The sequence below is a fragment of the Bubalus kerabau genome, chromosome 20, assembly GCF_029407905.1.
Source record: "Bubalus kerabau isolate K-KA32 ecotype Philippines breed swamp buffalo chromosome 20, PCC_UOA_SB_1v2, whole genome shotgun sequence".
Lineage (NCBI taxonomy): Eukaryota > Metazoa > Chordata > Mammalia > Artiodactyla > Bovidae > Bubalus > Bubalus kerabau.
In genome coordinates this window covers 18,862,410-18,887,539 of record NC_073643.1, presented here as the reverse complement: position 1 = coordinate 18,887,539, position 25,130 = coordinate 18,862,410, and the positions used below count along the sequence as shown (strand labels likewise).

The 25,130-nt window shown below is 37.4% G+C and overlaps 1 protein-coding gene and 1 long non-coding RNA gene across 24 annotated transcripts in view; one reads left to right on the top strand and one right to left on the bottom strand.

The window, feature by feature from the left end:
* Positions 1–25,130, top strand: part of SETD5 (SET domain containing 5) — an 87,246-nt gene that overhangs the window by 30,848 nt on the left and 31,268 nt on the right. For 3 of the 23 annotated variants that reach the window (XR_008706182.1, XM_055558056.1, XM_055558068.1), the window contains exons 2-18: positions 2,504–2,563; positions 5,333–5,519; positions 6,332–10,106; positions 10,389–10,494; positions 10,821–11,029; positions 11,368–11,426; positions 11,931–12,109; positions 13,042–13,080; positions 16,309–16,551; positions 17,123–17,271; positions 17,635–17,752; positions 18,480–18,589; positions 19,532–19,784; positions 20,176–20,259; positions 20,891–21,148; positions 21,823–22,143; positions 22,525–22,767. Coding sequence is in view for 22 of the 23 variants with exons in the window: in XM_055558056.1 (XP_055414031.1) it covers positions 10,015–10,106; positions 10,389–10,494; positions 10,821–11,029; positions 11,368–11,426; positions 11,931–12,109; positions 13,042–13,080; positions 16,309–16,551; positions 17,123–17,271; positions 17,635–17,752; positions 18,480–18,589; positions 19,532–19,784; positions 20,176–20,259; positions 20,891–21,148; positions 21,823–22,143; positions 22,525–22,767 (2,463 nt within the window). In the remaining variant the exon portion in view is untranslated. Of the gene's footprint in view, positions 1–2,503; positions 2,577–5,332; positions 5,520–6,076; positions 6,175–6,331; positions 10,107–10,388; positions 10,495–10,588; positions 11,175–11,367; positions 11,427–11,930; positions 12,110–13,041; positions 13,081–16,308; positions 16,552–17,122; positions 17,272–17,634; positions 17,753–18,479; positions 18,590–19,531; positions 19,785–20,175; positions 20,260–20,890; positions 21,149–21,822; positions 22,144–22,524; positions 22,768–25,130 lie in introns of those variants that run through there. The other 20 variants (XM_055558058.1, XM_055558053.1, XM_055558061.1 and 17 more) reach the window with 19 other exon arrangements.
* LOC129635253 (uncharacterized) lies at positions 1,023–23,621 on the bottom strand. Its single transcript, XR_008706183.1, has 3 exons — positions 23,491–23,621; positions 22,703–22,757; positions 1,023–1,106 (listed from the first exon to the last, which is right to left on the bottom strand). It is a non-coding gene; the product is annotated as an uncharacterized LOC129635253 (long non-coding RNA).

Sequence of the window (25,130 nt, the reverse complement as noted above, 5' to 3'; positions counted from 1 at the left end):
AGCCAAAGCTCTGAAAAAGAAACCAGACCTAGGAGGTGAAGAATCTAGGGAGTATTTAAGTTGATTCTAGAATAGTAAGTTGTGGCTAATAGGATGAAAATAATCATTACCCTCTCTTAAAAGATTAATATCACTGCCCTTGAGAAAAGTGGGCCTTGCAAACTGTAACTCAGCCTACCTTTTATGTCAGCCTAAGCGGGAAGAGATTATCTCTTTTTCTGTAATACGTGCCTACTTTTAACATACTGAGTTTAACATAATTTCAAAAATACCCATAAAATATACCTTTCTGGCCCTTAATAAATAAGATAAATTGTGCATAATTTATCTTTACTCTGAAATCTCATAATTTTGCCCTAGATTTCAAAGTGATTTTAAAACTTAGGAAAGCCACTATAGCTCAGAACATATATTTATGAGGATGAAGGAAAAAGGTGTAAAATTTCAATGTAAGTAAGTACCTTGCTGATAACATGAGAATTCATAAAATAAAAGCAATCTCAATGTTTTATTTCACATTGAATGATAGAGCATAGATATTATAAAGCCAGAGGAACTAAAAAGGGACACCATGAGAAAATGGCATGATTGTATATGTCTGAATATATATTCACTTACATGCTCTGTCAGAGACCAAAATTTAGGAAGAAATTTGACTTTTCTGGTGGTTTGTGGAGAGAGCTGATCAGAGACTGCTTCTTGGCTAAGTTTCTGTCTGCATAGGCTGTTAACAATTGTTTCTCTGGCAGCAGATCTTGTTCATCAGGATTGCATCATTTCTGGGAGAATGGCCAAGGTCCACAGCCACAGTACAAAGACTGTCTGAAGCATATGAGGCCTGTTCTTTTTCTGAAGCGGCACTCCTCTTCCTGCCAGTCCTCTTCACAGGATTACTGAAGCAGATTTGTTCTGAATTTCTTTCATCGGATTGGCTGTTTATTGGACTCTTGTCTCCCAGCTGCTTCCGGCTCACCTGGCTGATGCAATTTCTTTTTCTGAAATGTCTGTTGGAGTTGTTCTTAAAACATTTATTGTCTGTCTTCTCTGAGAGTGACCTGACAGATCACACGGGTCTTGTGCTTTCAGCAAGTCATGTAGAGAAGAGACTGTCAGAATGACAAATACAGAGACTATTGACCATTTCTGAACCCAATTAAAAAGATAGGAGTAATTATAAACCATTTCTGGCATGTTCTTAACAGCCTTTTCCTTAGAAACTGTATGTATCAATAAATGGTGATTTCTCAAAGAGTACTCAGGACTGGGAGACAAGCTGGTTGTGTTTTTGAGTCTAAGAATTTAATACTATTCCTAGGGGTTCTGGAGGAGTGTTCTGATTGTAGTTAAATTGAAATTCCAGAGCATTTGTTGTTGCTAAAGGAGTGTATTTCTTCCTTGATGTAATTTCTTCCTTTTGTTTACTGTTACCCTCATGCTTTTCATTTTTATGACTTCCCTGGTGGCTCAGACGGTAAAGCATCTGCCTACAATGCAGGAGGCCTGGGTTCGATCCCTGGGTCAGGAAGATCCTCTGGAGAAGGAAACAGCAACCCACTCCAGTACTCTTGGCTGGAGAATCCCATGGATGGAGGAGCGTGGCAGGCTACAGTCCATGGGGTCGCGAAGAGTCAGACACGACTGAGCCACTTCACTTCACTTCAGTTCACCCTCAGGCCTTTCATTTGTATAGTTCTGAGTATGGTCTTTTAAAATGGTTTCTAAAGAATAGTTTATTTTCCAGTTTTTAATAAAGTTAGAAATCCATAAGATACCAGCATAAAGAACATTTACTGCTTGGTACTGGAATCCCTCAAACAACTATTTTCACATATATGATATATTAACACTTCAGATATTGATACCCTTTTCAGGCTACTGTTAAATTGACTTTGTCCCCCTCCCCAAAATCCTGGGTCATCACCTGTTTTCCTTTTCAGAGTGTAGAAAGCAAATTAAAGCTCTATTTTCTACATTTCTTCCATTGTGTAGTTGAGAAATTGACTCTTATCAGTCTTTCTGTAGTAGGATAAGAGGATGGAGAGATGTGTTGGGGGAGGAAAAGAGTAATATGAGCTTTAATAGATGATGGTGAATCCCTGTTTGACTGGAGAATCACATGAACTTGATTAAAGAAAAGCCTGTGAGTTTAGGAATGGGTCAGGAAAGAAGCATCTTCTCAGAGAGAGAAAACGAATCCTTTGGGAAATGGAAGAGAATTCTAATTGGATGGAAAGAAAAGGATCACCCAGAGACAGTACTTACCACTTAACTCAAAGACAATTGCCATTTCTACCTTTTATTTAGGTTCTGGGTTTACAGGAAAATAATGTAACAAGGTTAAAGGACAAAGATAAACCACTAAATGGAACATAGTATGGTAAACAAGGCAGAATACAGAAATGAAACAAAATTGCCATTAAAATATTATTTCTCTAGAATTCCATGCTGTGTGTCCATCTTTGTTATTTCTATCTATACTAATTTGTTTCTTAACTTTTTCTAGGTCTTCACAGCTTCTGGCAGATAATTTTGGGGGACTTCATATTCAGAGGTCTATAAAAAGGTGACTGAGCCAAGTAAATTCTTTTGTTTTAACTTTTGCACTTTAATGAATACTAAAACTTTAATTTTGATATAATAGTGATCATAATTTATTCAGCAAATATTCTCAAAAATCTCTGTGCCAGGAAATATTCTCAAATACTTGTTCTAGACTTTGGATCTATAGCAGAGGATAAAACACAGAAATCCTTGTCCTAATTGAGTTTATATTTTGGTAGGAATAGAGACAAATTAACAAGTAAAAGAAATCTTGAAACTGTTCTACAAAGAGATGTTAATTCTTATCACTCTTTCTAGGACATATCTCCAAACTGTATGATAAGTTAGTAACTGCTATAACTACTAAACTTTGTAAACTGTAGTAGGAACCTGTTGTCTTATGTTATAAAACTAGAGTAATTATAATTACATATTGCATATAGATAATGTTACAAGTTCTTCAGTGAACATTTTAATAGCTACATTTTACATGTTATGTAGAAGAGGAACTAGGCTCAGGGTTATATGAGAAGTTAGGTTTTGCCATCTTTTTTATTATTATTAAAAAGGCCCAATATTATAAAAGTATTACTTGAAGCAAGATAACCATGCTAATCTAAAATGCCTTCATCAGAAGAGTGGAAATGGTCATGTAAAATTACAAAAAAGTTTTCTTTTATCTAGACACCTGCATTTTTTTAATGGTTATATAACAGTAATGGCTATGACAGGATTTTTTAGTGGTGTTGAGTAATTGGGGGTTGGGTTCTTTACTGAAGTATAACACGTGATTCGGATTCCAGTATTGGTCAAGAGTAGTATTATTATTAGATTGTGTTCTGGTTATTAAGTAGCCTTTGGATTTTTTGTTTTTAATTCGAGAATTATACAGTGATATCAAATAAAGAAAGAGTTGTAACCAACAGCTCCCAAAGTTCAAAAATGCCCTTTTGGACTTACTTGATAAGTATTCTCTCTTCTATTTTTTGTAGATTTTATTTCAGTTTCCCAGAGGCTCAGAGGGTATACAGATCTACTCTGTTTGAATATATTGTTAGGGAAAAGAAACATTTATGTGTAGGATGGGCCCCAAAGCAGAAAGTTATGCTAGTCACTTTTTTTTTTTTTTTTTACAAGCTGTAAGGACAATAGATAGGAAGATCTTCCTTTTTCATTTCAGTCTCAAGTCGAATACATCACCCCAAGTTGAGTAGGAGCAAGTGTATTGCCACACCCAGATTTTGCAGAGTCCTGGAGAAGGCAATGGCATCCCACTCCAGTACTCTAGCCTGGAAAATCCCATGGACGGAGGAGCCTGGTAGGCTGCAGTCCATGGGGTTGCACAGAGTCGGACACGACCGAGCGACTTCACTTTCACTTTTCCTTTCATACATTGGAGAAGGAAATGGCAACCCACTCCAGTGTTCTTGCCTGGAGAACCCCAGGAACGGGGGATCCTGGCAGGCTGCCGTCTGTGGGGTCGCACAGAGTCGGACACGACTGAAGCGACTTAGCAGCAGATCCATTGGTGAGATACAGCTCTTTCAAGTGTAGATGCCAGGGAGGACTACTTAGTTTACAGCTGTTCTAGCACTTTAAAATAATGATATAAAAGAAGAATATTATTTTTATGTGTTCTTAAAAGTCTTGGCCTGATTCACTGTCCACAGTTGGTTTTCTTTTCCACATTAATTTGCTTCATATTTCAAAATAAGAGTCAAGCATCTCAGATCATCTTAATCATTTTAAAATTTGTATTAATCTCCTGGATTGACTCAATTAATATGCTATTACTTTTCATTTGATTTAATTTTTTAGTGTAAATAATCATTTACTACTGTGTTATTTGTCTTATCATGAATCAGCATATCAATCATGACTTCTTACTATATATTTTTTTCTTTTTTTGAAAACCTTTGTTAACCTGAACCTTAACAGTCAAATTGAGTTTCTTTCCTCCCACATAAATTACTTCTTGTTACATTCTTTTAATGATTTTTTTTTTAACAAAGTTGTAAAATCACTAATGTAAAAATCAGAGTACAGTTTTTCCCTTTGCACCACACTTCCAAGTCTCTTAATCTAATTTTGTTTGTTTATGTTACTGAGTTTGTCTTTCTGTTCCCAAATTCCACTGGCTGTGGTCACCAACTCAAGGTATCCTCACTGCTTTTCCATGCAGTGTTTTCTCATTTTTATCATGAAATTGTACACTTTGTGTTTTATGCTTTTATTCATACATAGTGGTGGGTATCACCTTACAAATATAGTTAATCATTACGTCTTCTCCCCAAATTATAGTTATTAAAAAGAGTTTAAAAGTGTAAAAGGGTATTCTATGTCAAAAGAAGGCAATAAAAAGCAGCTATTTTCAGTCAAATATACATAAATTGATCACTTATCATCCTATTTAATTTGGAAGGAATAACATTAAACTGTGATAATTCTTTTGACCATTATCTGACTTAAAACTCATTAGTTAGGTCCTAGAACATCTTGTTTGATAAGCAGTTGTGGAATGGGAGAAATGTGCTCATTGATGAGCAGACTATCTAACTTTTTCCTTTATCTGAAAAGAAAAAAAATGGAAATGAAAAGAGAGCATGATTTTTGTTACCTCACTTTGTGGAACATTAATGCAGAGCATAGTAAACAGGGACAATGCTGATTCCTTGTATTTTATATCTATCCCTTAAAAACTTCGTTCAAAAAAATAGAAAAATATTCATTAGCGTTTGCAATAAATTTAAAGACCTATCTGGTTACTAGATATTTTCATTTTCTGTGCTAGGATTCCTCATGTCCATAACATGTTGGTTGAGGCTCTGCAGCTCACCCCCACTCTCAGAGTGGCCAGTCTCCAATAATTGGACCCCGTGATTTCCACTCTCTGCTGTGTTGGACGTCATGAGCATTGCAATCCCTCTGGGAGTCACCACACCAGATACATCCTACTCAGATATGGCTGCTGGATCAGAGTAAGTGCTGCTTCCTAGGTAGTAGGTACATTACCAGTTTGTATCAAGACAAATTTCTTATGGGCATCTAATAGTAAATATGTAGTATTTTCTATACCCAAGCCTAGCCCATTATAAATGACATTAGACCGTTCCCTTTCCCCTGTAGAAGCTGGAGTCAAAAAAGAATTAGAAGGGGGAGGAAAAGAATTTGGGAGGGGGTTGGTATTTCTGAGTAAATAATTAATAGGACTAAATTTTCAAGATAGTGATTATTTTCATTTGTTTTGATGGGTAAGGAAGACAAGTAGGTGTCACTACCTGCTTCTGTAGAGTTAATGATTATCTGATGAATGGAGGATAAGGAGGAGTTCTCTCCTGCTGATTTTCCTTGAAGGCCTCTTCCTATGTACTTCTCATTATTCTAGAGTAAAGGGGCTGCTACTGTATGGGCAGGTTGCTTAGACCTTCTGATATTTGGGATAGAAAATGTGGAAAGTAGTGTCACCTGTTTTTTATAATATTCATTGCCTAGAAAGAGGACCTTCAAAATCAGTGGTACCAAACTTTTTTTTCAGCTAAGAGCAGCTTTAGGAATTCAGAATTTGTCGAAAAGTCCAATCCCTAAAATAGACTCTCTGTTCTTGAAGAATTTAAATGCCAAATGGCAATGAAGGTAGGCCTTCATTATAAAACTTTATATATTATTCACAGTTTTAAAATTTTTAGCCTTTTGTATCCCTTCTCTTTTAAGTTGTCCGAGATTCCCCCTGCTCACAGATTCCCCCTCTTGTCCTTTTACCTCCCTTGTACCCAATCTTCCTTGCTTACAGAAAGGAAGTGGAAGCCCCCTACCTTTCAAGACGAAGTGGCACTACACCAGGATGTGAAAGTCCAGCGAAAGAGACCCAAGGGGCCTAGGGGGCAGCACACCCCCAGAAGCCAAGTCTATTCCAGGCAGTACCAGGGATTAGGGTCTGGGCTGGAAAAATCCTGGTGTTTTGAATATGTTCAGGTCCAGTTCAGACTCTTGATCCCACAGCCACTTCTTGAGTGAGGTGGGTGTTGCTCTAATTCCCCTGTTTCTCTTGCCATTTTCACAGTCCCTGGGGATTCTTTCCCCTTCAGCAAAGTAAAGAAACTGTTCCAAAACTCTGGGTTCAACTGCATCCCTGATAATAGTGGTTTTCTTCCTAAAAACTGAGAATATTAGTAAAGAGCATGTGTATTTCTTCACAAAGCCACCTAGAATAACTGTTTGATGACTTCCTTAAAGAGGAAGACTTAAAATGAAGCTACCCTAAGAGGCAGTCTGTTATATTCTGGGGTAGTCTGTAATTGAAAGCAGTTTTTGGCCTTATTCCCATATAAAAAAGAAGATGGAGGGTGGGGGCTGGGAAAGGGTGGATTGTGTTACTTCCAGAGCCCTTTTTCTTGTTTTGTTTTTATTTTTTTGCATGCCAAAGAGATTTAATTACACCAATAGCTGAAGCTTCCAATTTTATAACTGTTTCCCAGACAAAGTACTTAAAAACTTAACTGCATCAATAGGTAATTGTATAATGTTAATGGATTTGTATAAAGTCAACCACTAGCCTCCTATATGGAATGACTAACAAACTGTATAGGTAGACAACTCTAACATTTGTGAGAAATTTCAACAACAACAAAAAAATTCAGTGTTGATTAACTCAATAAGATTGGGATTAGTAGCTAAGAAAAAGACCTAAAACAATTATTCTTAAAACATGTATTTTTCCCAGAGTACAGAGGTGACTACCCATAATTGTTGCTTAGGGAGTCCAGAAATAATTACAGAATCAAAAAATATTTCTGGCCTAAAAATTTGACTGCAGTGTTTCTATCTCCTGAAACATTTTCATCTTTGATCTCCAGACAGATTTCCACTACTGTAGTCATACCTAATTTTTCAGTTTTTCATTTTGTATCCGTACAAGGCAAGAAAATGTCAACAATTAGCTTATATACCATTCTGTTAAATTGTTAATGATATTTGTTAATGCTTCATTATGCGTATGTCACTGTCACGCATATTCCACCGTTCTGGGCACTCTGAGATTAAACCTGGTATTAAGGGCAATATACTCAACTAAGTAAAAAGACCTAGACCTTACTTTATGGGATTTTATATCTGATGGCAGTGGTCTACATTATGTTTTGTTTTTGTTTTTGTTTTTTTGTATATTTGTAGGAAAACCTCTAGATGTAACAATAGAAGGAAAGACTTTTCAGAGTTTACTGTCCTGCCATAAATGAATTTCAGAGGTAGTGTTACAACAACAGGTTGCACATTGTACTGAAAACACAATTGATGGAGTATATCTGTTGTGAGCATGCCTTCTGTGTATGTGCCCAACTGTCATAGACATTTAAACATAGGGGAAGAAAGGCTACAATTACATTTGCATAAAATAATTGGCTAATAAAGAGATGCAAACCTAATACTCAAATTCTTTATCAGTATTTTAAAATATAGAGAAGATCTGGTATATGTGTATATGTCAAGGAATATCCTAGGAAATTATGTAGTTACCTGTCAACGTGTAATTATGCATTTAATCTGTAACCAGTATGGAAATTGCAAAGTTTCCTCATCAAAAGATATGAGCTTAAATTTTAGTATTTGTCACACATAAATAATATATTAAATGCTATGCTTAACTACAAAGTATTATGACAATGGGATGGCCTTTTAACCTACACAATATACATTTTATTTTTATTCCCTAGACTTGCACATGAAGTGCATATGTTCATATTTACCCAGTTTGGAGATGGGTAAGATACAACCAGCATAGCTCCATCTCCATGGCCATCTTTTATCTCATGCCACTTTCTTTTATCCCGTCCAAAAAAAAAAAATCCATTTCTAATAAACAGCTATCATGTTTCACCCCATGTGTTCAGTGGTACAAAATCTCTTACATAAAATATGTACAGCTCTTTGAAATACTTATTTATGTAGTAAATTAACAATGCTGTATAAAGTTATTACTTTCTCTTAACTGTCCATCATAGAAACTAAATTCTACCTTCATTTTATTAATGCTTGTTTGCCTTTGGTTTCATTTAGGAAACTCCACCTGTTTCCTAATAATCAGAGCTGATTGCCTCTCAGTGAGCCATATTCAGATCATCTATTTCTCAAGAATACTGACCTGCATTCTTGATGTATTCCCCCCCACCCCTGCCCAGTTCCCATCTTGCAGACACTCTTTAAATAATAAAATGCATGCACTTCACTAACAGAGAATACTTTCCTATGTCTAAAGTTCTTCTTCACCTAGAAATTACCTTTGCTGTTATTTATAAGATCCCTTCTCAGTTTTGGAGCATATAACTGGGTGAGTTGGATACATATCTCAGAATTTTCTTTTATCCCTCACTTCTTAGCTGACATTGCACCACATTGAACTGCACACTTTGTTCCCACCAAGTCCTATATTATGTATATTTCCAAGCAGGAAAAATGTTTATTATGTGAAACAAACAGTATTCATTATTTGCTTCCCTAAAAGACCCTTTGACCCATCACCAAGACTGAGTTATTGTGTCTTTGGAGTTTCTAATTTGTGAATCTCAGTGCTAGTTTGCTAGTTAATTTAAATGACAGATAATCCATTATTCAGTTTTGCAAAGTCAAACAGTTACATTCCTTAATTATCTTTCAGAATTCTCCAAAACCTAACCAGTTACCTAAGCAATCAGTTAAGTTCTTTTTGCCCCAGAACTTGAATTTTGTCCTTAGCCACCTCTATCTTTTTATTATCAAATAAGGGCTACATTAAATTTCTTAACTTAAAACACATTTATAATTATTTTATATTAATAAATTGTGCTTAAACAGTTATTTTCCACTCAGTGTCGGTACAGAAAGCTACTCAGCCAAGCTTCTCAATAAGCTTGGTTATTTAAGATCTTACCTCATTTTCTTTAAAGGAAGAAAGTTACCCTGGTTTCCAAACTAGTTAGGTGTAGTGGAAAGAGCACAGACTTTGGAGTCACATTGACTGTGTGACCTTGGTAGTTATATAATCTCACCACCTCAACTTCACATTCTGTAAAAATGGGGTGCTCTTTACCATGTTTAGTAGTTGCAGAGTAAACAAATTAATACTATAAATCTCCTAGAAAATAATAGACAATTCAGAATGGTACTTAGTACTACTGTTGTTATTTATCACTAGAATAAACTTCTGAGTGCAGTTTTGATTAGTTTGAAGTTCTGTGGTATTACCATGCAGCTATTAAATAATTGTGTCCTTGATATGCTTGCATGTCATTGGTGGATGAGAAATTATTATTCTTAATATGTGGAAGGTGTTTGGGGGTTCATCAAGATGAGAGGTATGATAAATATAAGATGCCATTGTTTTTACCTGTACTTTCTTCAGGGTATCCTGTCTTGGTAGTGAATGGAAGAGGGCCTGGTCCCTGGGGCAGTGCAGAAGGCACTTTCATCATCTCACTCACTGCAAATGTCATGTGAGGTTTCATGGAAGTATTAAGAGATCCAATTAAGAAGAATAGTTCTGAGTCTAAACCAGCCCAGAGTGGCTTCTCTAGGGGAAACTCCCTGCTCAGCTGGTACGTTTGTGTTTGTCATTAGGGACACCTTGTATCCCAGGTGCCTGCTTTGAGACATCTGCCTATACTGGCTTCATGTTACACACAAATCCACATTTAATAACACTCCTACTGTTATTTATAGGCTTAGTTACGTTGATGACATTGTTTCACTGAGTTCTTTCTCTTACTCTAGTGGCTGGTGGTTGTGGAAAGAGGAGGGGTTAGAATGGGAAGTTAAGTCTTAGTTTAAGGAAAGATTAGGTGTTATGCTATCATGCATTGCTTTTCGCCTTTGTGCAGCCCTGAATCTGTGGAGGCTAGTCCAGCAGTTAATGAGAAGAGCGTGTATTCCACTCATAATTATGGGACCACTCAGAGGCATGGGTGTCGAGGACTGCCTTATGCTGTGAGTATGCATTTATTTCTCTCCAGAGCAGTGATCTTCCTGGAGTGTAATCCATTCTTATACATTGTGACTTTCTTGAAATGTTTATATGCAGCATGACGAAGTTGCCCCTTTTGCACTTCCCTGCCTCCAGCGGACGTCTAGCCCTGCATCATTGTTCTTGTTTTTATGTCCCAGTTGACCTTGGCATTTTGTTTTATCACTTTCCTGGTTGAAGCCAAAAAACAAAGGGTACTACTTTCTTCTTTCTTTCCATATGTACCATACTTTAGGGGAGAGAGGGGCCAGTGTTTGGACACTGTTGATTTAAAAAATCTTATTTTCAGGATCATAATTACGGAGCCCCTCCTCCTCCGACACCTCCTGCTTCTCCCCCTGTCCAGACGATCATCCCTCGTTCTGACCTGAATGGCCTGCCGTCGCCCGTAGAGGAACGCTGTGGAGACAGCCCGAACTCTGAAGGAGAGACTGTTCCTTCCTGGTGTCCTTGTGGTCTTTCTCAGGATGGCTTCCTTCTCAACTGTGACAAGTGCAGGTAAGATCGTGTTCCATCTAAATCCAACCCTGGGTTACTGGGATTAGGGTTTCTTATTAGTAGGGAAAAGCTCAAAGTATTCTTTCTTGTGTTTGTTAATGTAGATGATTCCTTAGTGCTCCTTGGCTCGAATTCTCTGCACTAGGTGAGAATTGCTGACAACAAGGAATGAGAGATTGATCTTAAAGCTATTGAATTTGATATGAAATTTAATGTCCTGGAAACATTTGGTAGGTGGGAGGAAGGGGGTAGTATATGCAGAGATACTTCTCCCATGTGTGCGATGATGTGCTGCATGCTGTTGGAAGGACTACTTTAAGTTTGTTTTCCCTCTTTAGGGGAATGAGCAGGGGGAAGGTTATTAGACTTCATCGGCGGAAGCAGGACAACATATCAGGTGAGCCAAAGATGGGTTAGGCCCATGTTTTGACACATACTATTTTTTGGTTTTAATATTCGTCCTAAGAACCCCTCTTGAAAGTTCCCATGATCCCCAGCTCTTTTCATGGACAGTCATTGAAGTCTTCTCAAAAACCGTTGTAATTCTGTTGTTATGAATTAATTGTATCCAGAATCAACAGTTTAGGCCTATACTAATCAAAATATTGCCTGTGAGTGCACACACACACCTAAGAACAGATCCCTTTCTGTGTTACATACACATCAAGGCAAGGGAGCTTGGGGACCGAATTCAAGGCGGGAAGTACATATAGAGAATAGAGTTTGTGTGCTTAGTGAGAAAGATACAGATAGAATTTTGTGTTCATATGGATTGTGGTATTTATGTTCTAATAGAGTTAGTAGAAGTAATGACTTACTGAGTATGGGCTAGATGTAAAGGAATGAGCTGTTTTTTAATGTACTTAGGATTCTTATGCACTGTGAACTGACCTTTTTCCAGGTGGGGATAGCAGTGCAACAGAAAGCTGGGATGAGGAGCTTTCTCCTTCCACTGTGTTGTATACAGCAACACAGCACACACCTACAAGCATCACCTTAACTGTTAGAAGAACCAAACCCAAGAAGCGGAAAAAGAGTCCAGAGAAGGGTCGTGCAGCACCAAAGACGAAGAAAATCAAGGTATGGAGGGTAAAAGTATCTTAAATAGAAATATATCTGAAATAGCCCAAATGTTGGATGAAGAATACACCAAAGTTCTTTTAAGAAATTTGATCCAGATGTTTGATGGGCCACTTCTGCTCTGTTTGCGAAAATCAGCTAATCTGTGTTACAAACATACACTCTTTTCTGCCACTCCATACCATCACAACTGGCACATAGTTTCTTTTACTACAACCCCACATCCCAGGTATGAAATCCCAGTCCACCTGGCACAAGTCCGTGTGTACAGCTGCCTCCAGTCTAGGCTTCCACTGTCCTAAAGTATCTCCTGCCTCCTCAACCCCAAAACCCAGTCTGAAATTCTTGTGCTGTACATGCCCACTTCATGTTGTTGGTTGAGTGTTTTTTCCCTTGTTTCAAAAAATTCAGGAAACATCTCTTGAACGGTCTAGGCTTACTCAGTGTTGTGGTCACTTTCCTGTATTCTCAACTAAAAAGTCTCCAAAAGAAACCTCTTCTGTTTTGTGTTCTTTCTTCCCCATCACAGCAACTTTGTTGCTTCTAGGTGACTTGCCCACCCCTTATTAAGGGGATTGGTCTTTATTTCCTTCTTAATTTCAAACTCGTAAATCTGTAGCCTTACTTAATATTTTTGTATACTTTTTCTTTTAGTGTCAGGGGTGCATATAGGATTTAAGTGATGCATGCTCTTCCCTGTTAATTACCTAATTTCACAGTGGAAAGTATTGTTATTAGCCTCAGAGTTCACTGGCCTTATGCCACCCCTATTCTTGACAATAGTGTGGGGAATTCCATTGTGTTTGTTACCTAGAGTAAAGGGGACAGACTAGAACACTAGTTCTTGCCTTAGTTTTAGTCTCAGATAGGTGTAACTGTCATTCTTTGTACCAAGTTTTGTTTTGTTCTACTTGTTTTCCTCTTTGGGATAGGCATTTCGAGAGGGATCCCGGAAGTCCTTGCGGATGAAGGTAAGGGGTCTTCTTCTCTGATGCTGTGTTTTACTTCACTGTGATCTTGCATTTTGGTCAGCTTCTTTCCTGACATTGATGGTCTGGGAATCTTGGACTTTGCTTTTTGTTAGTTTTTAATTGTTGCCATTCAGATTTCATAGAGCCTTTCTCCAAAGTGGATTTTCTTGGCCATTTTCTAAAATATTTTTTCCTTTCTGTAATCAGGCTTTGTTTACTGGTTTTTCATTAGCTGCTTTTCTTGGGGTACAGGGTAAGTGACATTTTGCCAAACAAAATGAGGTTGATGTTTGGCCTCCATCTGAGGAGTGAGGTTTTTCTGGTGATAGGGGATCTCTTGTGCACTCACCCTAGCATCATGTACACTTTAATCACCAGTTGGAAGGATAAATTTCATCAGTAGGAAAGTAGTAGTGTTGATGAGAATTATTCTTACTGGAATTACTTACTTTTGAGCTGTTTTCTCCTGGCATATCTACCTGGTATAGAAGACTCAGGTGATGTTAGTGTACTTCTTTTCTTTAGTTATCAAGTAAAAGCTTATGAGACATGATTTCAGATAGTGGTTGGATAATAGAGAAATTATGTGCAATATTTAAAGAAACTTTCAGCTGATGAAGAGTTTGCCCAAAGGAAATTTGAATATACTGTCTGATATCTTCCTTTACCTATTTGTTTATGTAGAAGGATAATGTACCTCCCAAACCATTACTTATGGCTTCAAAGTATTTAATTAGAATTAAGGTCTAGTTTAGTTCTGTAAGTATTCTTATATCTGGATGTGTAAATGATATAAAAACAGAATCTTTGTTATTGACCATTATAGGGTAAACATTAAACTCTTTTAGTGAGGATAAGCTTTCTTAGGAAATATAGATGTAATACACATTTATATGTGGAACACCAAATTGACTCATTTAAAAAGATCACAGGTAGCACTTTTTATAAAATTAGAAGGCCTCACCTTGCATATGCCCATAAACAGACTTGTAAATAGCTGTGTAAAAGATGGGAGAGGACTTAGAGCCCAAGACCACCAGAATCCTGGAATGTCTTAGAACACAGTTACTGTTTCTTTGCTAGATCGTTCTCCTGTAAGGAGACCGTTGCTCAGGGACCTTAAATAAATTTATGGGGCAGACATAGCCCTGATCCCAGGTGTTAAACGCTTTTCTCTTTTATCAGCTATTGTAACTTGCCTCTAGAAGTTTGAAACTTTCTGAAAGTTTGACTGGCTCTCCCAGAAAACTACATGTTAACCCCAAATATTGCTTGCAGTTTTTGAGATGTTGACAGATAGCTCCATTAGCATGTTAAAATTTAAATAATTAAAAATTACTGGTTTATTTTTATTCTTGTATCATAATTCTGAGTTATAAATTCTGTACTCAGAATTAATTGTTACTAAGAACCTTATCAAAGATCTGAGTGGGAACCATAGCATAAGAATGAGAAGAATCCATCATTTGGCTTTTTAACCCCAAAGTTGAATTTCCCTACTGGAAACTGGTCTAAACCAGGGTTTTTCAACCTCAACACTGTTTGAGCCAACAACGTTTGAACCAAATAATTCCTTGTAGGGATCAGAGCTGTCTTTTGCATTACAGCAGGCTGTGTAGCATCATCCCTAGCATTTACTAAGTGCCAACAAAGCCGCATATTAATCAAAATAACTTTAGGTATTACCAAAAGTCTTCTTGGGGGTTGAGAACCCTTGATCTAAACCCACTGAGATGGCATCTCCAGTACTCAGAACAGGATAGCAGACTAGACAAGAGTTGTGTTAGTGAACAATAGCTAAAACTATGGCACAGGCTTCCAGTATACATTGTTTAACAAGTCAGAAGTTTAGTGATCACTACTGGATGCTTAAACCTGGGAATTCTATTGGGGCACCCCTAATCCCCAGTCTAATAAGCTCCCTTAAAGTCTTAAGTTTTGCACTTTTTCTTTTGCTCAGCTGCTACTGTCCACCTCAGGCAGGCAGTATTCTGTTCTCAATGTGTTGGCCTTAGGTGTTTGTTAGATCCTTTTGTTTATTGTTCATCCTTTTGGAATCTAGTGAGTAATGTGGAAAACAGTGGTATTAAATTTTTCCTTCCATTTTGCTATTCCTTGGGGGAAGGATGCTAGAGAATAGTCAATCAAAACGTGTGACATAGAAATGGAAGAAAGCGATTGTTACAATGGGTGTGTTTTCTCTCATTTGTGGAAACCATATTTAATTTTTGTATACCTGTTTTTGCAAGTTTAAAGTCGACATGGATTTATAAGTAGCTTTGGTATTAGTGTCTTTTCCTTCTAGTCATCACTAGTGTGAAATCATCACTATCAGTGTTTGTTTTGTTTTCTGATAACACCTTAAGTCCTGAACAGGAGAATATATATTAGACTTGAGCTGTGGAGGAGGAGAATATATATCAGACTTGAGCTGTGTCTGTATGTCAGAAGCACATATAAAAGTATTTAGGAAGATGTTGGCAAGATGTGATAATATTTCCTCAGTACTGTACTGTCATAGAGGGCAGCAGTTTTCCGAGTGAAGTGTAGCAGATTATAAGCATTTCCTACACTGCATCTACCCATGCCCCTCCCCCGCCTTACCTCTTCATTGTGTGGCTGTTTTGCAGTGTCATAAATAGCATGCTAGAAAGATATACTGAATGATAGCTTTTTCTGTGGGAGGCAAGATTATGAGTTACTTATTTATTTGGGTCACGTGTAGCTTTTAAGTGAAGATATATTAATTGTATAATAAGACATGCAAAAACATACTCCTGGATAGTAGTAAAACTACCAATTTGAAATGTCATACTGATGTTTGATAAATATTGAAAACTTAAGCAATGTGAGTATTTTGAAGTATCACTATTGTTCATTTTTATGAAGATTTTCTTACAAACTTGATGTCATTCTTCTGATAAATTTGATTTTTATGATGTAAAGATGGTCATAAAATTGTAGTGATGGGATGGAATTGCAATCCAGATTGATTTCTTACTTTATAAATGAACTTTATAAACTGAACCTCCCAGCTTACTGGTAATAAAACCATGATAGAAGCCAGATCCTGACTTCCCAGGCCATTGCTCTTATGCCACACAACTGCCAAGTGAAAACTAATTTTCTCTGAATGTTTAGCCTGGCAGTCCCCCAGCCCACCCCTTCTCGTCCCATCCTGTCCTTTTCATGGACTCTCCTAATCTACTTGACCTTTGTTCTCTACAGAATTCTCCTTCTGAGGCACAAAATTTAGATGAGAATACAACTGAGGGATGGGAAAATCGGATAAGATTATGGACTGATCAGTATGAAGAAGCCTTCACTAATCAGTACAGTGCAGATGTACAGAACGCCCTTGAACAACATCTACACTCTAACAAGGAATTTGTGGGCAAACCTGCTGTTTTAGACACTATTAATAAGACTGAATTGGCCTGTAATAATACAGTTATTGGGTCCCAAATGCAGGTAAGGATCAAAGGGTTAAAGACTCCTAATTAGTTGAGATTTTAGGAACTCAGGAAAAGGACATATTTTGAAATTAGCCTATCTTTCAGATGTTTAAGGCCTTAGGGTAACAAATTAGCCATCTATTGAGAAGCATCTTTAACCAAAAGCAAGTTTTGGTCACTTGAAAACTGTTCAGATACATACTTTAAAATATATATCTTTATTAATTAAAAGTAGATAAATTAGGATATAGGAAATTTATACTGCCTCAGTAGAAATTATGAAGATTAATGGAAACCTAAGTTCTTACATTACACATAGAGCCACTAAAATTTTAGTCATATTTTTCTTAGATTTTTTTTTTTTTCTTTTATTTGGGGGTAAGGGAGTGGCAAGTTCACTATACAGAACCTATTTCCTAGAAATACTAAGATTTTATCAAATTTTAAAATGTCTCATCATTGAGCTAAATAACATAGACAAGTAAAACCTAAAAGTATTAGTGCCTTTCCTGCAATTAAGAGATAATTTAAATGTCTACTTAGCTCCTGTTGATATCATCTAAAGTTAATACTCTGATTTTATTCAGCTACAATTGGGAAGAGTCACTCGTGTTCAGAAGCACCGGAAGATCCTGAGGGCTGCAAGAGATTTGGCTTTGGACACTCTTATAATAGAATATCGAGGCAAAGTCATGTTACGGCAGCAATTTGAGGTCAATGGGCATTTCTTCAAAAAGTAAGACATCATTCATTAAGTATTAAGGGCTAAAGTGGGTCTAACTGAGCAGTATAGCTGTAAAAGCCATCCTTGTGGGTAGGATGCTCTTGCAGGAAAACACACGCCTCTCTGCTATTTGTAGAGAAGTGCAAATAAATCTGCAAGTTGTTTAATCTGTGAAGTGGTGATGACTCCTTTCTAAACAAAGCATTCCTTGCTTTGTGCTTATTTAATCAAAAGCAGACAAGCATGTGATGTTTTCTAAGTTTAGGCATTGCAGAGGACTATCCCTCTTCTGTCATCATATGCTTCATATTTGAAATCATGGGGTAGCCTTTTTATTTCCATTGAGAATTACAGGAATTTTAATTATATTCCTAGACCATACCCCTTTGTGCTCTTCTACTCAAAATTCAATGGTGTAGAGATGTGTGTGGATGCACGTACTTTCGGTAATGATGCTCGATTCATCAGAAGATCATGTACACCAAATGCAGAGGTAAGATTTCTGTAGCAACTTCTCTTTGAATGGAACCACCAAAAGGTCAAGTCAACTAAAGAAACAGTCTGAAAACTTCATCCAGATTAAGGTCTGTAGATGGTGGTTATAATCTTTCATTGTAAGAGATGAAAATCAAAAATAATGGTTTATTTATTCTGACAGGATGAGGTCAAGGAGTGGATTTTTTTTAGAGAAGGCAAAAATGCAAAAAAGCAAGTTGGCATTTGCGAAAGAGAAAGAGCTAGGCTGGACAGGATGTCAGTGAGGTTATATTAAAGAATTGCCATACAAAAGATGTATCATTGGGCCAAAACTAAGGTGTGTGGTTTCATTTTTTAGATTTTAGGTGATCAGGTTGAAGGAGTGATTCTAGACATTTCTAAAGTTGATTATTTGGTGCATAATGAATGCACCCACATCAACTGCAGCAAGAAAATCCACAGAGCTTTTTTTATAGACTAAGAATTTTAATTTTTTGGTACAGCTGAAAACAGCTTTAAGATGTAGATCAGTGTTCTTACTCTGATTGCTAACATCTAAAAATTTCTTTATTTCAAGAAATATCATAAATTTTCAAGCAGTTACTATATGATAGTATCAAATGGAATAACAGACTACCATAACTAAGTGAGGAAATATTATTTGAGTAAAAGGGTTTTTTTTCCTCTTACGGAAAGTTTCTGTTGTTTTTGATAAATCATAATCATTAGCCTTGTTCACGCAGGTGCGACACATGATTGCAGATGGGATGATTCATCTCTGTATCTATGCTGTTTCTGCTATCACCAAGGATGCTGAGGTCACCATAGCATTTGATTATGAGTACAGTAACTGGTAAGATCTCAGCCTTTCCTAACATGAGTGGCCTTGTCTTACACTTTAAGCTGTTCTTTCTGTTCAGTCTGCTTTTCTGCCTTGGCATTTCCTTTTTTTTTTTTTTTAACCTTTTGTTTTCATGAGTAATGCATTTTCTGCCTAGAAATCATGGAGGGAAAGACAGAATGAGGGTGTTGTGTTTTAAGAGAGACAGGTACATAGTGTGATAACTGCTTACCAGTCTTCTAACCAAAGGTGTTTTGGCCTTTGCCTCTATGTAGCAAGAATAACAAAAAGAATATGTATGTAACACTCCTAGAAATTACAGTAGTTATCTATTGTTACACACACAGCTATTGTACCAACTATCATACAAAATAAGAATCTAAAGATTCACCTCATCCACTCGGATCATCCACTCAGATCATCCACTAGAATCCAGCTGTATATGACAATGCAGAAAAACAGATAGTAAGTCATAGATGATTATGTGATGGGTTTTGTAAAATGACTGCTTCTTTTGCCTTGATCCTTTTAGGCAATAGGGTCTGTGTAGTAAACCAATGTCTGGCACAGGTATATGTGTGGTACATGAAGAAAAGGTATTAATAATAAGTAGGGAATCAGTAGGCAAGAGTGAGGACGTGGTGAAGGTAGACACAAGGTAAGTATGACTACTTCAGACTCTGTCGCAGATTCACTGCCTTTAAATAACACAAAGACAGTTGGAGAACTGAATTTAGTGAGGACTTGCTTTCCTGTCCACTGAGTGAGTTTGGGTTATATAGAGAAATGGCAGAATATTGAAAATATTTATAGGACTCTCTCAATGACTCTATTTAACTTGTTCAAAGATAATACCAAAGGAAATTGCTATACTAAGATTTCAAGATAATGAATAGATAATATAACTGATTTTCAAGGGTACTGAGACACGCACTTTTGATTGTTTCTTTGGAGCAGTAATTATAAAGTGGACTGTGCATGTCACAAGGGGAACCGGAATTGCCCTATACAAAAAAGGAATCCCAATGCTGCAGAACCACCACTCCCACCTCCTCCAAGCCTACCTACCATTGGAGCAGAGACGAGACGTAGAAAAGCACGACGGAAAGAGCTAGAGATGGAGCAGCAGAATGAGGCCCCTGAAGAGGATAACAGCCAGCAACCAGAGCAAGCTCCTGAGAAAGTAACTGTATCCAGTGACCATGAGGTAATCTTCCCTGGTCAGAAGATGTTGCTATGGTGTTGATCCTCTTCATATGAAGAGGATCCCAGCTTGCCACATGTTGTTTTATGTAGGGAATCTATGTTAACACTTAATACCCTTCATATCAAGGTGGGTATGCGTTCATTCATTCATTCTGTTTTTGTATTTTAAAAAAAACAAACAAAACAATGTCAGGAGCATCCTTTCGGGTACTTACCAAGTTTCAGTGCAATGACTTGTATTTATCATCTGTTTTTACCATGTGACCCCCATATAAGTAACACTAAAGCACTGGAAATTGTTTCTACAGAGTTTTAAGCTCCCAGGGAAAAACCAGGGGTTGAGTTTTTTCCTAGTTTTAAGAATACAGCTGAATATTGCCTCTGTCTTAAAGGAAATAGACAATCCAGAAGAAAAAGCAGAAGAGGAGAAAGAAGAGGTTGCAGATGACCAGGAGAGCCCAGCTCATAGCAGGAGGGTGGGTACCTTCTAACATCTTTTTGTTCCTGCTGATTCCTGCTACCTATGGCATGTGAGCCCGTTCAGAATTTATATCATTTTATTTCTTCAATAAGTTACTATACCATCACCTTTAGGTCACAATTTGGGCTTTTTCTCTAAAGTAGATTTTATAAAAATGTTTATTTTTTACACAGACACACATATAGTTCTCTAGTGGCTATTATCTGTTGATGGTTTTAAGAGGTTTCTTACTGACAGTCTGGTTTAAAAAAAACGGTCTTGTTGAAACAAAATATCTTTGTTTGGGCTAACTTAGTAATTTCCTACATTTGTGTGACTTGACATTTAAAAAAACCAACAAAACCTGCAGTCATAATGGATTCAAAAGTTCTTCTTTATGGCTGCAGTCAGTCATGTTTATTTATGTCCTTGAGAAGCTGTTGAAGAAAATCTACTTGATTTTTTTTATAACTATGAAAATGCAGAGAAAAATTAGTTTTGATGACTATTTTTCTTTTGTATTAAAAAGTTTCAAAATAGCTGACCTCTTTTGAAATTAATGTCTATCAGTTTGCATTAATAATACTTGTGAAAAGCTGTTGTCTTCTGGTAGAGGCTTCCTTCTATGCTAATTCTTTTCTTTCTAGACCCGGGAAGATAGGAAGGTTGAAGCCATCATGCATGCTTTTGAAAACTTAGAGAAAAGAAAGAAGCGGCGAGATCAGCCCTTGGAACAAAGCAGTTCTGATGTAGAGATTGCTGCCACCACCTCAGAGACTCCTTTGGGAGAGGAGACAAAAACTGAAGCCCCTGAACCTGAAGTTAGCAACCCTGCTTCAAATGTTGCCGTCACAAGCAACCCACAGAGTGTTGGAGTGAACACCCGGAGGTCTTCCCAAGCAGGAGTAAGATGAAAGGACTCCAGGCCCTAGATAACTCTTGCTAATATCAATTATCTATCTTTTGGAATGGCTAGAATCAGCGTTTTCAGCTTTGCCTTATTTTGCAGTAAATAAGCTGATCTGCTTATCACTTAGCTGATTTGTGGAATTCAGGGAAACAAAATTTGAATAACTAGATACTCTTGGACTAGAATGGAACTATCTACAATTTCTGCCAGATAAATTGTTGGTGGTGGATTCATACAGATCTTGTGGTTTCTCTTTGGCCATCTTTGTAGCATAGTTATGTACCTGACCTTTCATAGGATCCTCCGAGTAACTCTTCTTTTTCCTATCTTTACCACAAATTCTAAGCCTTAAGCTAAAACCTCAGTATCTGAGGGAAAAACAGGAGGATTTACCTTCCCTGCTAAGAACCTAAAATTTGGTGGCTACTTTTAGCTGACTTTTGACCAATTTTATAAATACTTTTTGGAAAAAGAAGTAACAGACATCTTCCTGTAGCCTTTCTGGCTGGTTTAAATGTATAAATTTTGTAAGGATTACATTTGAAATTAATGTTTGTTAATGCTCACTTTCTTCACCAGTGAACATTCAGAGTGCTTAAAGTGAATAGGAAGCTGGATAAAATATTTGCTGACATTTCTAGTAAGCAGTTAACTTTGCTGTTATTATAGGATATTGCTGCAGAAAAACCAGTCCCCAAACCACCTCCAGCAAAGCCTTCTCGGCCCCGACCTAAGAGTCGAATTTCTCGGTACCGGACCAGTTCAGCCCAAAGACTAAAGCGTCAAAAGCAGGCCATTGCACAGCAGGCAGAGCTGTCACAAGCTGCCTCGGAAGAAGGGGGAAATAACAGCTCAGTAACTCCTACTGAAGCTGGAAATGTAGACAGTTCGGGAGAAAACAGGCAATTAACAGGGTCTGACCCAACTGTGGTATCAGTTACTGGATCCCATGTCAACCGTGCTGCATCTAAATACCCCAAAACCAAAAAGGTAAGTTACAAATCCATCTTCCTAAGTGTAGTCTGGCAAAAGCTGTTCCTTCGTAAAGTAAAAGGGTCTATAATCCTCAGGGGAGAAAAAGCAGTCTATGAATTATTAGATTTGAGATAAAATGCTTAGACACTGAGTCCATGCTGCTACCTTACTTTTGTTCCCATAATTTTTAAACAGAGCTTAAATTACTGATAGCTGAAATCATTCCTCCCATAATGATCATGGAGAGGGTGAGCCCTTGTGCTCTGATGATGCGCATCATACTCTGCAGCTGTTTTATCTACCTCTGTCCTAGTTTCTAGATGAGTATTGTCTTTGTGCTGCCTCTGGCCTTTACATCTGCAACAACATCAACTGACAGCCTCTTTTTTAACTTAGTATCTAGTTACAGAATGGTTGAATGACAAAGCTGAGAAGCAAGAATGTCCTGTTGAGTGCCCTTTACGTATCACCACGGACCCAACTGTACTGGCAACGACCCTGAACATGTTACCTGGTCTTATCCATTCCCCGTTAATTTGCACCACCCCCAAACACTACATTCGCTTTGGCTCACCCTTTATCCCTGAGAGGCGTCGAAGGCCACTTCTGCCTGATGGCACGTTCAGCTCCTGTAAAAAGGTATGTTTACGTGATTTCTTTTCCTTTTAACCTAGGATGCCTGTAATGGTGACATACCAAACACATTCTCTAGATAAGCACACTCTGCCCATATGAGTTTATAATGAGTTAGTTGTTAAGCCACAAATATTGATGCATCAAGAGTCAGTGAGACTAAGGTGGGATGTATACTACATTTTGGTGCTCAGTTTGTCATAGCAAATTTGTCTTTGTGTTCACTGTTATCTTAGCAGTTGGTGACTGGGTAGAAAGGGGTGTTTTGTGTGTGCTCTTGTGATACTGGTTAACATGTCCATTTGTGATTATTCTGTAAGATTGGGCCCCAGGTACTCTAGAGCACTGTGGCACAAGTTAAAGAATGATCAAATTTTGTTTTGGATTAACTCAGTCACTATTATCATTTGATTGAGAGTAGAGGAGAAGTCCTGTCACAACTGACAGAATTCCTGTTCCTTGATCAAATGAGTGTTTATTCCCTAGTGATTATGGAACCTACTATAAAGTTCTCTCTCTCTCTCTCTTGCTGGTTTCTCTCCTGTAGTTACGTATTGCTTTTGGATCTAGTGGCAGTCATATTTGATGGTTGTTTATTTTTGGAATGCTTTCTTAATTCCCAGAAGCCCTGCCTATTTTCCAAAGGTGTCTCAAGGACAGGTCACACCCTCAGATCTATAATGTCATTTTCATGTTTCTAGAAGTATAGGACACCCTTTCATTTGGTACCTTTGAGGTAGAGTCTGTTCCCTGGAACACCCTTTTCTCTTATCCTCAGATCTGGATTCAGGCTGCCTTCCTCAGTGTCTGCCATTGCCCTCCTCCACTGGCATCACGTACATGAGGATGCTGCATATAGATTATTTGATGTGATGAAGTCTCCAACTCCAGGCAGGTCTTCCCTGACTCCTCAAACTTAAAGCTTTTCTCTTTTCCCAAAGAGCAGATACTATTTCTTGGGGGAGGGGCATAAAAGATGAACCCAAGTGTTGGGGGATATGGAGGGGAGGAGGGCAGCAGGGATCTGCACACAAAGCAAAGGCGCTACCACTGAATGAGCAACATACACTGAAGAAAGTCTTTTCCTAATCTTAATCTAAGTGTTTGAGTCACTTACTGATTTATTTAGGGGAAATTCCCAAGTAGAACAGCTCCTAAAGAGAAATTTGATCATGAGATCTTTGCCAAAAGGGTTTGTGGGTAATGGAGTAGCATAACTTTTAGGTGTCAGAAAAGAAAACAGTGACATCTTTAAAAAGAAAATAAGAAATTTACTAAAGGAAATGAAGGTTAGGTCTCTGGGAATCCTTTATTCTATACCAAGTTATTTATCATGGATCTTATAAATTATCTGAGAAGGAAAAAAAAAATTGCCATTTAATGACCATTATTGATTAACCTTGGCTTCTCTGGTGACTCAGTGGTAAAGAATCTGCCTGCTTTGCAGGAGACATGAGTCAGGAAGATCCCCTGGAGAAGAAATGGCAACCCACTCCAAATATTCTTGCCTAGGAAATCCCATGAGCAGAGGAGCCTGGCGGGCTGCAGTCCATGGGGTCGCAAAAGAGTCAGACACGACTTAGCAACTAAACAGCAATAACAATGATTAACCTTATTCTGTAATAATTGGCGGATTTCATTAACTCTGGTATGGCATGTAAAACTAATCTTACCATTACTTTTAGCTCAGTCCCTTATTAAGGGTTATAGCCCAGAATCTACGTTTTCAGAGTAGTATCAAACAATTAGAGAAGCTGTCTTTAGTTTAGAGGAACAAGTCAAAAGATGGCTTAATATATATATGAAATAAACTTCTTCCTTTTGTTCTGTCTTTGGATGGACATAGTACTAGACTTCTAGGATGTTAACTGTTGAAGTGTCTTATCAAGTCAGATAATAGATTTTCTTTCTTTGATCCTTTAAGAAGGATTAATAATTATTAATACAGAATAATAAAGAAGTCTAAATTGTAAATAGGTTGGACTACCTTCTTGAAATGCTGCCTTTATCATTCTGATGCTAGGTTGTAATCTTTCTATTCCCATCTTTTTTCCAAGTAGCAGAGTTCTGTGAAAATCAAAAACGTGTAGAAATATGACTTCAAATCTGATAGAAAATATATTTCTTAGAGCCCTTTTTACCTGGTTATGGTTTCAGACTTTCATCTGTATCTCATCTTTGTGTCTCTCCACTGGCAACAGTTAGAAATCCCATTTAATTCATATTCATATTACAGTCTCTGCATGTATCTGACCATCCTTAGTCTTGTTTTATACAGGCTCTGCTCAGACACTTTTATCTATTTGTGTCATATTAGTCTTTATTTAAGAAGAGTTCAGGCTATGTATGTTGACACGTAGCCAAGTATC